Genomic DNA, 14,704 nt, shown 5'->3' on the forward strand with positions numbered 1-14,704 from the left:
ATATTTTCCTTTTCCTGGTGCAGGAAACGATGCGCTGCTTTTAGGTAGAAAGGAGGAGGGCAGAGAGCCCTTCCTGTATCTGCTGTCTCTCAGTTGTCCTCACTTCAAAATAATCAATGTACCTGCTATGGTCTGCATGCTTGTGTCCCCTCAAAGTTCATATGTTGAAATCTAAACTGCAGTGTGAAGGTATTAGGAGGTGGGGGCTTGGGGGATCATTGGACCATGAAGGTGGGGCCCTTAGGAATGGGATTAGCGCCCTTATGAAAGGGACTCAAGAAAGCCCCCTTGGCCCCTTTTCACATCGTGAAAAGACAGCTGTCTGGGAAGCAGGCTCTCACCAGACACCAAATCTGCCTTGATCTTGGACTTCCTAGCCTCTGGAACTGTGGGAAGTAGTTCACTGCTCATAAGCCATCCAGTCTTACGTTTTTTTCATTATACCATCCCAAACAGACCAAGACAATGCCAAGGTAGCATATTTTGGGGTGGTGTGTTCTGATCGCCTTCATAGTTTCATGTTAAGTAAATAATATCAGCTTATTTATCCAACTGTCTAACCATCAAAAAAGAAAACCAATGGTAATCAAGGAATGGTGTTATCTAAGGAAAAAAAGATGTGATTCTGAGGCATGGTCTCAAAGACTACGAATCAAAAGACTGTTCTTATTCCAGCTCAATTCTTGCCTTGAGTGAAAAGTTTGAACCACCCTCCCTCTTTGAGTGTCAGCTTGCTCATCCGAAAAATGAGACTTTTAAGCTAGCTAAATTCTTGAGTCCTTTCTAATTTGTCCTCCTCTATGATAGTTTGATGGTTTTAAGACACACCTGCAATTTCTTGGACACTCTTCCATCAAAGGGAATCTAATTCCTGTCTCTTCGAACATGTTGGCATTCGTGACTCACTTCTGAGGAAGACAGTGTAGCAGAAGAGACACCAGGAGCCTTCTGAGACTAGACCATAAAGTCACGCAGCATCTACGTCTCTCTCTCTCTCTCTCTAAGCAAACAGGTTACCAGACCAGCCCTGAAGCCACTGTGCTTGAGATCACACAGAGATGCCTGAGGACTGCCAGTGGATAGCCCGGCGGTCCGATCTTCCAGCCCAAGCATCACAGGATCCCAGCCCCAGCCTTCAAGCGGCCACAACCGGAGCCCCGCCCACCTTGCAGATTCATGCAGAAAATAAATGCTGTGGTTATTTTAATAAGCAATTACGTCTGGGGGTGGTTTGCTATGCAGCAGTAGGTAACCAGAAATGATGGTAAAGCTAGGAGCCTCTGAATGCCTGGAGTAAACATTTTAGCAGCTGAGGCACATGATGTTTGAAGTTGGACTAAATACATTTCGGTGGGGTGGATGACATTTTGAAGGTATTTTGCATGCTGCATCATTTAATGACTGACTTCAGGCATCCAGATCCCCATGTAGGGAAGACCCTGTCCTGGGTGGAAGCTGAGGGGAAAGGGAGTCTGGGGCCAGAGGCCACCCACTGGGTCCACCTCTTTCAGGAGACACGGAAGAGGACCCCAAAGCCACTGTGAGCCCCAAGTGGAATGCTTACCTCTCCTGCTTCTGAAGTCGTCCCGTGGCTTCTGAGGACCAGAACTCTCCTCATTCCTCCAGCCCTGCTCATTCTCTATCCCTCTGCAGGCTCATCCTTTCCCTCCCGGCCTTTCAACGCCCGAGTTGCTAAGAGCTCAGTCCTGGGCCCTTGCCCTTTTCTCAGCTCTAGACCTGTATATCCTCCTGTGGTGTAATAAAAATATGTACTTAACTTAGCCTTTGTCCCCAGTCCTGGCACGGAAGGCCTACAGCGCCGGAAATGTCCTGAGTGATGGGAGTGCCTTAAGTTATAAGCCCCTTTCAATCACACCTATTTATGTTAGTGAGATGATTTAGGGTAGGGCCCCCAGATGGCCTCAGGGTAGCCCAGGGAGGAGGAGAGAGCTGCAGACTGAGCTCTATGAAAGCTCTTGAACAATGAGCTTCAGAGAGCTTCCTGGTTGGTGAACACATTGACGTGCTGGGAGGGTGGCGTACCTGCAGAGGGCTTGGAAGCTCTGAACTCCTCTCCTCACATCTTTTTCATTTCATTGTTCCTGAGTTGTATCCTTTATACAGCTGGATAAACTGGTAAATGCAAGTAAAGTGTTTTCCTGTGTTTGGGAGGAAACACTTTTCCTCTATCCTCTTAGATTCAGTTAAATGACCTTACTGGGTAATTTGGCTTTCCTTTTCTTACTTTTTTTTTTTTTTTCCCCTGAAATACTGGATGTATGCTTAAATACTGGATGTATGCTTAAATACTAGATGTATGCTTTTTGGTTAATGTTGGTCTCCAGTGTATCGAGGGCTCTATGAGGGTGGAGTCCTCTAACATTTTCACCAAAGAGAAGGGTAACAGAGCTGCAAAGTTAAACTGACAAAGACAGATTAGGAGTAAAAAGGGTTTATCTCATATGCACATGGGCACTTCACTAGAGAGAAGTGAAAACCCCTAAAAGCTGTTAGGCCAAGGAGCTTATATCCCACCTTAGCAAAGGGTGATAAATTGTGGAAAAGTGACAGAGGAAAAGGTGCTTGGGCTTCTAGGGGCAGTAATAGTGGGAAGGTAAATATAAGGGGGAAACGAATGGAAGACAAAGGTCATTTAGTCGGGTTTATGTAGGTTATAAGGTTTAGTAAGTTTATGCAGACTAAAGTCAGCATCATCTCCAGGGTCATTTCTGGCGATTAAGAGAGGGAAACACACTTAGAAGTGGATAGTAATTATGTTACTTTTGCAAAGGGAAAATCAGGCCCCGCTTTTAGGCAGAAAGTGGGAGGACAAAGACCTTGAGCTGGCTGTCTTTAATTGCTTTCTCAAAATAATCTTTATGACGAAGTGGCATATTTGCGATAGCACGTTCTTATCCCCTTGACCTGAGTTCTGTGAACCATTCCGGCGGATTACCGAACCTGAAAGGGGGGATTGTGGGAACCCCCAAACGTGTACTTGGCTGGCCCAAAGTGTGGTGGCCTGGGCACCCCATGTACGGCTGGCATCCGAAAGGGGGCTCTCTCACAGGAATGAGCCCTTTACCCTGCAAGATCCGATACTACCTCCAGGTAGTTACAATCAGACTTCAATAGCTGGATACCCAGATGGTGTCAGAGAATTGGTGTCAGAAAGAACAGAGAGTCTACTAAGCTCAAAATGCCCAAAATGGGATCCATGGTCTTGCCCTCCCTCCATTCTTCTTCTTGATGGTCCCTGCCCCCCAGGGAGTGTGACTGCCTCTAGGAACCGCTCATGTCCAAATCCTCAAGGCACCTCCAGCCCTCCCCGCCTTCCCCTCTATGGCCCATAAGCACGTCATGCTGGTTTCACTCCTAAAGAGCTCTCGGATATGTCCACCCCACCACCATTGCCACTACTCTTGACCTAGGTGTGATCACCTTTCACCTGAAAGACAGTGATAGTTTCCTAACAGATTCACCCACATTGCCTCTATCCCCCACAATCTGCTCTTCATCCTGCTTCCAGAAGGAGCTTCCAAACCTTAAATCTGGTTAGTCACACGTAGGATTCAAAATACTCCAATGGGGGGCGGGGCGCCTGGGTGGCTCAGTCATTAGGCGTCTGCCTTCGGCTCGGGTCATGGTCCTGGGGTCCTGGGATCGAGTCCCGCATCGGGCTGCCTGCTCCGCGGGAAGCCTGCTTCTCCCTCTCTCATTCCCCCTGCTTGTGTTCCCTCTCTCGCTGTGTCTCTGTCATATAAATAAATAAAATTTTAAACAAAACAAAACAAAACAAAAATACTCCAGTGGTTTCTCATTGCTTAAGGCCCTGAGTGGCTGGCCCCTTCCTACCCCTGCATCCTCAGCCCCCGGCCCTTGGGCTACACAGGCTTCTTTCAGTCTCTCCCTGTGACCCATACTCCTTCCCATGTGGGGCCTTGAATGGGCTGAATTGTTCTTTGTAGGCCCACTCACCTTCCTCCTGGAGGTCTCCCTGGCCAGGCTGCATCCTTCATAGCATCTGCTAGAATGGCTGAGTCTGTATTTGCTTACGTGGATTTTTGGTTAATGCCGGTCTCCTCCAATATATCGAGAGCTCCGTGAGGGTGGAGTCCTCTAACATTTTCACCAAAGAGAAGAGTAGGTAACAGGGCTGGACCCAGGGCCCTGCACAACCCTGAGAATGATGCCTCCTTAAGTCCCACTCCTTCGGTTTCTCACCTTCTCCAGTCCCAGTCCTGCAGTGGGCACATGCCCTGAGAGGATCCGCACAACCTCAAAATCTCTTTGAAATCTTATTTTATCTTCCAAATAGTTTGCAAAATTTGTGTTTAACTCCCTGATATATAAATGTTTACCTAAATGTAAAAATAATGTCTTTGTCCGCAAATCTTGGAGTTGTTCCAGAAGGAACACCAGAAGTATCTGGTTCTTCTTGTAAGCTCCCAAGTTGACATGTAATTCTAGTATTCTATATTGGGTACAGTAGGACCCACCATCCCAGCAAGAGGATAGCAGAGCCCCTACCTCCTGAACACCATCCCCAGCCCAGGCTTCCTACCAATGGGAGAAATCTTCCCTCTTAATCACCTGGGTCCAAATCCACCACACCTAGTTGTGAGGCCTGGGTAGTGAACAATCTTTCTATGCCTTTATGTCCCATTTGTAGAGTAGAAACGGTCTGAGAATAAGATCATGCAAGAGGAGTCAGTTCAAACCAGCACTGTTGATGGCTGGGTGTTCCATGAATATGAGCTATTAATATGACTCTACTCAGCACCTTCTGCTTGCCCCCTCACCGGAATGCCTAAGGCACTGGCCCCTTTTAATTCCCCTTTAAATTCTGCCAGACCATAAGGTATTTTAGTTACAATGCCTAAATGACCTTACTGGGTAATTTGGCTTTTCTTTTCTTTCTTTTTTTTTTTCTTTCCTGAAATACTGGATGTATGCTTAAATACTGGATCTATGTCTAAAAAAGCTAGAATCCCTAGCTTTTTACACAAGTAACTCCACACGTCCACACAGGTTTATACGTAGTTCCCAAAATACAGACCCTAGAGCCCAGCATCAGTACGCCCTTGTTAGAAATACCGAACCAGCATGGGGCCCAGGACCGGTTTCACAACCCCTCCAGGTGACACTGACGCGCGCTCATGTTTGAGAACCACTAACTCTGGCCGAGGCAAAGTCGGCCTGAAAAAGATCATGAGATCATCAAAACCAGACAAAATCAACCACAAAAACCCACTATCGAAAGTCCCCCGGGCGCCCAGGGCCCCGCGCTCCGTCCGCAGAGCCGCAGGTCGGCCGCCTAGCAAAGCAGCCCCAGCGCGCGCCAGGGCCCCTCGCGGCGGCGGGGAGCGGCGGAGTGCGGGGCGCGGCGTCTGTCCCGCGTGGCCACCAGTCCTCAGGCCCCGAGCGCGGCGGGCGGGATCGGGCGGGGGCGGGGGGGGGGAAAGAGGAGTGGGGACGTGCTCCCGAGTCCCGCGCTAATGGCCTCCGGCGGCGGTCGGCGCGGGGCCGCGTCCGCTCCGCGCCGCCCGGCACCGTCCCCGCCCCGGACTTGGCCCCAGCCCCCTGGGCGCCGCCACTGCCGGAGCGCCGAGGCGAGCGCGCCGGGCCGGGGCCGGCTGGAGAGCGGGACTGGAGCCCGGGCGCCCTGAAGTTTGGGAAGGAAAGAAGAGAAAGCGAAGGAGGCGCTCGGCGCTCGCACTCCGCGGCCCGCCGCCTCCCGGCTCTCCCGCAGGCGAGCTTCCTTAATTGCGCGCCTGCCCCGCGGACTTCCTGGGCCGATGCGACAGCCGGGAGGAGACCGCTCTGCGACCCGCCGGAGGGCGGACCCGCCAGGACCTGGGGGCTGACTTTACGCGCAGAAGGCAGGTCGCGCCTGTGTCCACGAGAGCTGAGCGCCAGTTCACCCCAGGAGCTCCGGAGGCAGGACAGAGCGGGCCCCGCCGGGGTGGGCGGGCGGGAAGGGGGAGGCCCCGACTTCCAAAAAGCCGTCTCTCACCTTCGGCAAGCCCGCCCAGTCGCTCTGGCCCGCGCCGCCCCGCTTCCAGGTGTTCCCACGGCCCGCGCCTCCCCGCCCCGGGCCCTCCCCCCGGCTTCGGGCAGGTTCAATCCCCAGAGCCGGCCCCACGCCCGCATCCTCCTCCCACTCCGTCCCGGGCCGCCGCCGCTAAAACCCGAGGCTCCCCGGTGGAACTGCCTTCTCCTCTCGGGTCCGGGGCGGGCTCTGAGCGCTCCTACAAAGACCCAAGGTGTTAAGTCTCCAGGGGAGCCCTGAGCCGGGGGTAGGGGGACGCGATCCGGGACCCGGCGGGGTCATGGAGCCCCAGGGGACGCTAAGTTCGGAGAAGCAGGGACCCGCCCTCTTTGGAGAGCCCCCGCCAAACGAGGGGCTGCCCGCCCCGGGGGTCCTCCGCATGGAGAGTGGCGGGGACGGCGGCGGCACATCGGAGGCCCCAAGCCCCGACGCTGAGCCCTTGCCGCCGGAGGAAAAGGCTGCTCCCTCTGAGCAGGAGGAGGCGTGGGAGTGCCGCCGCCGCCTCCCGCGTTCCTTCTCCCTGCCCGCGGACCCGATCTTGGAGGCGGCCAAGTTGCTGCAGCAGCGACAGCAGCTTGGCCTGGGGCTGGGCCCGGAGGGCGGCGAGCGGGCCGAGGGCGCGCCGCACAGCCCCGGCGGCTGCTGCGCCAAGTGCAAGAAGCGGGTGCAGTTCGCGGACGCGCTGGGGCTGAGCCTGGCCAGCGTGAAGCACTTCAGCGAGGCCGAGGAGCCGCAGGTGCCGCCCGCCGTGCTCTCGCGCCTCCGCAGCTTCCCCCTGCGCGCCCAAGACCTAGAGCAGCTTCCCGGCCTCTTGGCCGCGGCGGCAGCGGCCGCGCCCCTCTCCGCGCCACCTCCCCGGCTTCGGCCTCTTTTCCAGCTTCCCGGGCCGAGCGCCGCCGCCGAGCGACTGCGGCGGCAGCGCGTGTGCTTGGAGCGCGTGCAGTGCTCGGTGCCCTCGGGCGCAGAGGTGACGGGCTCCGGCCGGGTGCTGGGCTGCCCCGGGCCGAGAGCCGTGGCGGTGCGCTACACCTTCACCGAGTGGCGCTCCTTCCTGGACGTGGCGGCCGAGCTGCAGCCCGAGCCGGCGGAGCCACAGCCGCCAGAGGCGTCGTCCGGGGGGCCCGGGGACGCCGAGGGGGAGCCGGGCGCCGAGCGCTTCCACTTCTCGCTGTGCCTGCCGCCGAGTCTGCAGCCCCAGGAGGGGGAAGACGCGGACGCGCCGGGCGCCGCGGTCCACTTCGCCGTCTGCTACCGCTGCGCGCAGGGCGAGTACTGGGACAACAACGCGGGGGCCAACTACACGCTGCGCTACGTGCGCCCTTCCGACGCGCTCTGAGCCCGAGGCCCTGCCCCAGGCCCCGCGCCGCCTCACAGCTGCCGGGTGACCTGCGGGGACGTCTTCCTGAGCACCGTCCACCGGGGAAGGAAAGGAAGGAGCCGTTCAGCTGTAAACTCCCACCAGGACGGATCCTTCGAGCAAGCATCGTGAGCCCGGGGAAAGCACCGAACCTGCCCGGCCCGTTTTCTCCTCGCTTAGGCCTCCCTAGGCTGCCTCTAGAATTCTCGCCCTGCGCCAGAATGCGAAAAAATTCTTGACTCCGAGCCGTAGCTACCTTCAAGGAAAAGGCCCTAACCCCTGTGCACAGCTGTAAGACCTTGGGATTTGTTTTCAACTGTAGACATCGTGTTTTAGCCTTTGCAGCTTGCTGCAGACGCCTCGGGTCTCAGGGAAGGGACAGGCATCCCGCCACATCCTGCGGAGAGAAGGCGCCGGACCGTGGGTGTGCGCCGGAGCCTTCACACAGCGGCCCGTTTCTCGGTGAAAACCGGGTGGGGCCTTGGCTGGGCTGTCCTTTTCTCTTAACTGGGATCTGGGAGATGTTTGCACAGACTGGACGTTATTTACTTGGCCCTTTGTGTACACACGTCTTTTAAAAAAAATAAAGGCCACTTGCACACCCTTTCACGCTGTACTTTCCATTTCAGCTCCTGGGGAGTTTGGGAGGTCTTGATAGTCGGGGGATCTTCTTCCTCAGCTGATCATGCTGGCCCTTTAACAATAATTAAACAACAGTATTTCCAAGTTTCCTTTCTTCGGTCTTCCCTCTCTGAGGTGGAAAGGCCCAGATTTCCCATTCTGGGCAAAAATGTTCTTTGAAACATTTTGTAGAAGGCTTCTGTTCCCTGCCAAAATAAGGTGCTTGGTGAATTGAAACACCAGAGTAGTCTGGTCGGTTTGCTGTAAGCTGCAGGGTCGCTGACCCTCAACCCCCTTTGTGTAGGCAGAGCAGAGAATAGCCTAACCGCTAGACTTCTCTGAGTCTTTAGCAGTCAGAGAAGCTTGAATCTCAGGGGCTGGGTGATGGGGCGGAGGAGGGATGGACAGGTGTCTTTCTGTCCCCCCTCAGAGCCACAGTGGGTAGTGATGATCTGACAGAGGATGAAGCATGCCCAGCAAGTATGTGCTGCTCAGAACCAGATGGGTGCTCTGCAGGCTGGCCTTCTTCACTCACCTGCTGATGGCCGTGGATGCTAGGATGAAGTGGCCTTGCATGAGCAGGACAGGTGAGCATCCTGGGTGAGGGCCTGATTTTTAGCCACACCTTGCTTATCCTTTGGTAATTTGTCTTTCTTTCGGTTTTTATATTTTCCGGCACATGACTAGTACAATCAGTTCATTTTGCAATGGTAATCTTTAAGGAAGGATGGTTTCTACTGTAGCTTTATGGGAACTAGGGTAGGCATACCACAGCCCATGGGCCTAATTCAGCCTGAAATCTGTTCTTACAGGCCCTGAGAGCTGAGAATGATTCTTACATTTTTAAACAGTTGGACAAACTCAAGAGAAGAATGCTGTTTTGCAACACATTAGAATTGTATGAAATTCAAATTCCAGTGTCCAGAAATAAAGTTTTATTGGAACGCAAGCCATGCACACTCATTTACATATAATCTCTGACTGCTTTCCTGCAACAAGAGCAAAGTTGAGTAGATGCAACAAAGACCATATGGCAAAAGCTAAACTATTTACTATCTGGTCCTTTAGAGAAAATTTGCCAACTCCTGTTCTAGAGAACTATTTTTTAACACTATATGCTGAGAGTTACACTTAATAAAGCAGCAAAACTTTTAGTAAGGTTTGCCACTTGAAAGTAACCTCTTTATTTAGGGGTAATACTGTTTACGTTACTTTCAGTAATCTTGGTTAGAATAAACACTAAGACACCAAATGTACAATTATTACTACACAGGGGAATCTACTTGTCCTCTTTCATCTAAGAAATAATAATAAATCAGTACAGCTGAAATATAGCATCCATCTGAATTGACATCAAGCTGCAAAACCTGCCAGATACTTCCATGCTTCAACATGAGAAGCCATAGCAATATTTAATTTAGCTTCTGGTTTGGAGACATCCCTTTTGACTATAACAGTGTTTGCCAGAGGTAATTTATTGATCCTGGGAAAAATGTTTAAATAATTATTAGTGGAAAGCCATCAGAAGCTAATAAATTATAATTTATACATGGAGTAAAGCAGACTAAAAAATAGCCACGTCTATGAAATAATCCTAATTCACATCTAGTTATAAAAAAAACTTTATAACAATAAAAATAAGCAATCATTAGAATTACATCACTTTTCTGTTACAAAAATAAGCAATGTCCCTTTTTGGATCTGGTATACTATTTCTTTTTAAAAAGTGCATTATTGCGTAATAACACTTAGATAAATATCTTTTGTATTTTTCTTATGTGTTTAGGAACACGTTTTATTTGAAAAGTATTGATGTAGGGCGCCTGGGTGGCTCAGTTGGTTAAGCGGCTGCCTTCGGCTCAGGTCATGATCCTGGAGTCCCGGGATTGAGTCCCGCATCGGGCTTCCTGCTCAGCGGGGAGTCTGCTTCTCCCTCTTACCCTCTCCCCTCTCGTGCTCTCTATCTCTCATTCTCTCTCTGAAATAAAGAAATAAAATCTTTAAAAAAAAAGAAAAGTATTGATGTATATATAGCCTACAGTCCAGTTTGAAATGCCAGTTCCTATGATAATTATGCATTATTTTGGATTGTTTGGGATTTTTAAGAATTACACAAGGATGAAATTAGGAGCCCAATATCAAGATTAAAATAGAGATCCCCTTGTCTGGCATTCTTTAAAATGGTAACCCTTCAAATCTGGAATAAAATAAATGGGTTCTAAAGAGGTATGAAGAGCAAATTTTCTATTCTTAAAAAAAAAACCATTATTGACTTTCAAAAGTATATTTTGGAATTCAAGCAACTAATTTTAGAAGTACTTATTTCATAATATAATGAATGTCAAACCTGGCTTTTAGGTAAGGAAATCAATCTAGCTTTGCTGTCTCCCAAATCATGGAGAATAGCTTTTCTAAGGTTCAGAATTTTGTGAAAGATTTGGAACAGCCCAGTCTGTGTAAATGTGGTTATAGCCTTTCGAAGTACTGGGCAATCTTCTAAATGCCAATTTTATTTTATAAAGTGCCATCTTTTCATCCTAGACTGATAACGAACATGTTGTGAAGAAACTTAGGGAAGTTAAGTAGGTTTTGTTTTTGAAAAGGCGGTTTCAGAGAAGGGGCAATACTGACCAGACTAAGGAAGTATTTAAGAACATATTTCCTGACTGGAATGAAAACTCACACGCTCATCCCCCAAAGCAAAATCCCCAAATTCAGTTGTTGTTTTTTGGTGGGAATATTTACCTCAACTTGAGGAAGCAGGGGTCAGTCTGGTTGAAAAGTAATCGCTGAAATACCTTGCCCAGCTCTAATGATCAAAACTCACTTCTGCTCAGCTCATTTAGTGATGCTGACCTCCACCAGAGAGATTCCAGCTTCTTCTTTATGGGCAAGTGAGTCCCTGGGTCACTGGGTCAGGGAATGCTGAATGAAGTGTGTGTCCTTATCTGAAGAGTTTCAGAAACAGTGGCTGGAAACATGACAGTCTGTACGGAACAGAGTTTCCCCCTTACAATCCCCAGGTTTATGAAGACTTCACTTAGGGAGGCCAGGATCCTGCTCCAGGAAGTGGGCGCTGGGGGCTGGGAGCCCACTGAGCTCTGGGAGACGCTGAGGCACCTCTGTTCCCGGGCAGGTTTCCTGCAGCGCATGGGGGTGGGGCAGTTGTCATCTGAGAACCTTAGCTGCAGGGGCGGGGGAACTTTCTCCTGGGTCAGGTGCTCAGAGGGCTTTCAAGCTGACCATGGCCTCATCTGCTGTGTCCTTCCTTCTGCCCTGACCCGGACTGAGGTCTTCCCTGGTGACATTATGGTTCTGAAGCCTGTTCACCTGTCAGCTCATAGCAAAGCAGAGCCTTCTGCTCATTTCATTTTGGGGAGTTGTCGTGTTGGACTCTGTACGTTATTTCACGAGTTCCCCATATTGCTGCTTTCTAGCACAGCAGGTGTGCATATTTTAGTAGGCCAAGTTTTTCCATTCTCCGACTCAGTCGTGTTTCTTAGGAGCGTGTGGCTTGGAGCCACTTGGAGTATTGTGATCTGCATCACATGCGCTTTGTCAGGAGTGCAAGGAACAGCCTTCGAGAGGAAATGGGATGCTTTCCTTTTTTTGTGGCATCATGGAACTGAATCGAATGTGTATTTTTGATTCACGCAATGGAGTACAGGTTTGTAGGTTAAAGACAGCCCCATGACGTGTGGGAACTTAATAAGCAACCCGGACAAACAGCGAGCTGTTTGCAGCCCAGCCTTTGCCCAGCCAATCCCCATGAAACCAGGACCTAGGACGGTCTTCAGATCGGGGATGTGCTCGGTGTGGCCACAGGGGCAAAGGGCTGGGAGCAGGGTGGAAACTGACAGCCCTGGTTCGGCCCAGTGACCCCGGCTTTCCCTCTGACGAGCAGTCCCGGCTATCCTGTAGATAAGCAGGCAGAGCCTGAAACCTGCTGGGAGAGGCCAACCCAGGTTTCTCTTCCTGACTACATAATAAACACATTCCATCAGGTGACCTGCTGTGTTTTCATGTTCCTCTCTGGACTCCCTTTAGCGAATCAGGGAGACTACCAGAAGGCAGCCCTAAATGGTCCTCAAATCCTCCAAGGGCTGGTTGTTGGAGTGCTACATAACTTCAGGCTCATTAGGATTTACATTTTTTTTTTTTTAATCTTTTGGATAGACTTTGTATTTGCATTTTGTGGAGTCTAGTTCTTTGACCTTGGCCGTCTCTTCGGGGACAAATTTTGGCAAGGAGAGAACAGAGTCACGTTTCAGCTGAATATCGGTTTTTGAGATGGCAAAGATCAAGGGCTTACTTTTAAGATGTGCTGCTGAGATTTGCTAGTGAATCTAATAGAAGAGTTTAAGTCGTGAGTTCAGAGCTGGTTCAAATGGGAAATCTACATATCTACAAACATCTCTGGTAAAGCAAAGGTATTTTAGACTCCCTTACAGACATTTAGAGAGATTAGACCAGTGTAATTTCTCCATGATTGTATTTACTCATCCCATTCTTATTGTTGGCATTGCTCAGGTCCTTTGAAACGTGTTACCTGAGGTCATTTCCCGAGGAGAGTTAGCAGCATCCTAATGTATTCTGAAATGGGAAAGTCTGTCTGAAAATCTGAATTGAGTGAAGATTGAAAACAGGTAGATTTTGAGAACTAAGCTTGAAACATTTAATCTGCAAGTTGAAAAATTCATGAGCACATCCTACAGATGGCTTTTCTGTAAATAGCTACACGCATGTAATGCTGAGGAAGCATCCACTCCAGCAGACGAGGAGTTTATGGTCGCGGGGAACTCATAGTCTTTCGAGGGGACACCTTGCAGTGCTCTCTAGAGGACATGTCCTTTCTGCTCTTTCCTCGACATCTTTCGGCAAAACATCCTTGTCAGGAGGCTGTTCTGGTGTAGTGAAACAGGTTATGAGTTCTTGGAGAGAGTCAGGTTTTTTTCCCTAATTTTACATTATTTAAAAAGAAATGTGAGTTTATATTCAGAAAGACTTGAAATAGTCCAGAGCATTCCATTTGCATATTCCTGTCTGCTTAAGGAGCAATTGTGTTTTTAGGCACAGATTTCAGGCATGTTGCTGAGCCTCCAAGGCAGGGCCCGATCTCAGTACCCCAAAATCATGATCTGAGCCAAAGGCAGACGCTTAGTCAACTGAGCCTCTCAGGTGCCCCAGGCGTGTTGCTTTTGAGGTCAGAAATCCCAAAGACGAAGTGTCACCCATATCACAATTAAGTGCAGACCCCAAGATTAGCGAGGTCTGTTGTTTTAGGATCATAAGTCTATACATCAAATTGAGGTTGAAGGTCCCTGAGATATCCATATATTGATATTAAATGGATAATTGTGGAAATAAATGGATGTTAAGTCGCAAACAAGTGCTTAACAGTGAAATACCTAACATGTTCTCTTGCAAAAATAAATAAATAAATAACAGTAATAAGAGTACCTCTTCAGAAAGGTTTGTGAGTAACCCCATTGTCCCCCATTTCCCCAAATCTGAACTACAGGTTGCTTCTGTTCCTAGATCCTGTGTTATTTTGGACTTTGCTATTTACCATAAAGTCATTAAAAATGAATTTATGTATTGGTGCAACATGCCCGGAGGCACTAGTTTTCTGGCAGAGGAAACAACAGCTTCAGAATGGGTTATAAAAGGGGGGCCTGGGTGGCTCCGTTGGTTAAGCGTCTGCCTTCAGCTCAGGTCATGATCCCGGGGTCCTGGGATCGAGCCCCGCGCTGGGCTCCCTGCTCAGCGGGGAGTCTGCTTCTCCCTCTTCTCCCTCCACTCCCCCTGCTTGTGTTCCCTCTCTCTCTGTCAAATGAATAAAATCTTTAAAAAAAAAAAAAGGGTTGTAAAAGCATTGAGTTCTGCGGCTCGGGGCTGTCCTGCCCGGCACTACCTAGCACTGCCTAGAGCCGAGAGAAGGCCGAAGGGATGAGGCTCCCATCTTGGGTCTTGGGCTTGGATCACGGCTCATCCTCTCCCAGCCCCTGCAGGCTCTGGCTCGGGCAGAAGTGAGCTGATGGCCACTGCGAGGTGGAAGGCATAGATTTTTGAATCTTGGCTTTTGACTCTCCCACCTCCACCTGGTTCAGAAGATCTTACAAATGGAGTCTTCACTATCCAGATCATTATGTGGCAGCCAAGGGTTTCTAAAATGATTCAGCAACATTCTCTGCAGGCTTATACGTAAGAGGCAATGGCAGAGGCCTGTAGTACGTGATCCATTATGTGATTGCAGAGATTGGTGTGTAAAGGCTCCCTCCATGAGTAAAGCTGGACTTGGGTTTTCGTGTGTCAGCCCAGAGCCAGATGTTGTTAAGGCTGACTGCCACTGGGATGTCGCTGACCCACCCCAGTCATTTCTCCAGAGCCTAAAATGCAACAGAGCCTAACTAGGTGTGTGTCCGGAGGCCCCGAGCTTTCTAGGGATACTGCCTGTGGAGGGCTCTGACCTCCCAAAGGAAGTTGGTGAGATTCCCAACCCTGTCTGGGAGCAGGGGGTGGTTCTCAGAGCTGGAGCAAAAACAACCATCAACTTTGATCGGCCAGGGTCTGCCCTCCTTAGCTGAAGCCAGACGGGGCCAAATGTTTTCTTATTAGCCAGGCGGCAGCCGCAAGAATGGACCACTATTTCAGACAGGAGATTGTTACGTGAT

At 50.2% G+C, this 14,704-nt stretch overlaps 2 protein-coding genes across 2 annotated transcripts in view; one reads left to right on the forward strand and one right to left on the reverse strand.

Annotated features, from left to right (window-relative positions):
* Positions 1-14,704, reverse strand: part of LYRM4 (LYR motif containing 4) — a 264,832-nt gene that overhangs the window by 77,401 nt on the left and 172,727 nt on the right. The gene's annotated exons all lie outside the window — the stretch shown is intronic.
* On the forward strand, positions 5,513-8,008 carry PPP1R3G (protein phosphatase 1 regulatory subunit 3G). The gene has a single exon (XM_027601927.2). The coding sequence runs from the start codon at positions 6,333-6,335 to the stop codon at positions 7,386-7,388; it is 1,056 nt and encodes a 351-aa protein (XP_027457728.2). The 5' UTR covers positions 5,513-6,332; the 3' UTR covers positions 7,389-8,008.

This window comes from Zalophus californianus, chromosome 7, assembly GCF_009762305.2.
Source record: "Zalophus californianus isolate mZalCal1 chromosome 7, mZalCal1.pri.v2, whole genome shotgun sequence".
In the NCBI taxonomy this organism is placed as follows: Eukaryota; Metazoa; Chordata; class Mammalia; order Carnivora; family Otariidae; genus Zalophus; species Zalophus californianus.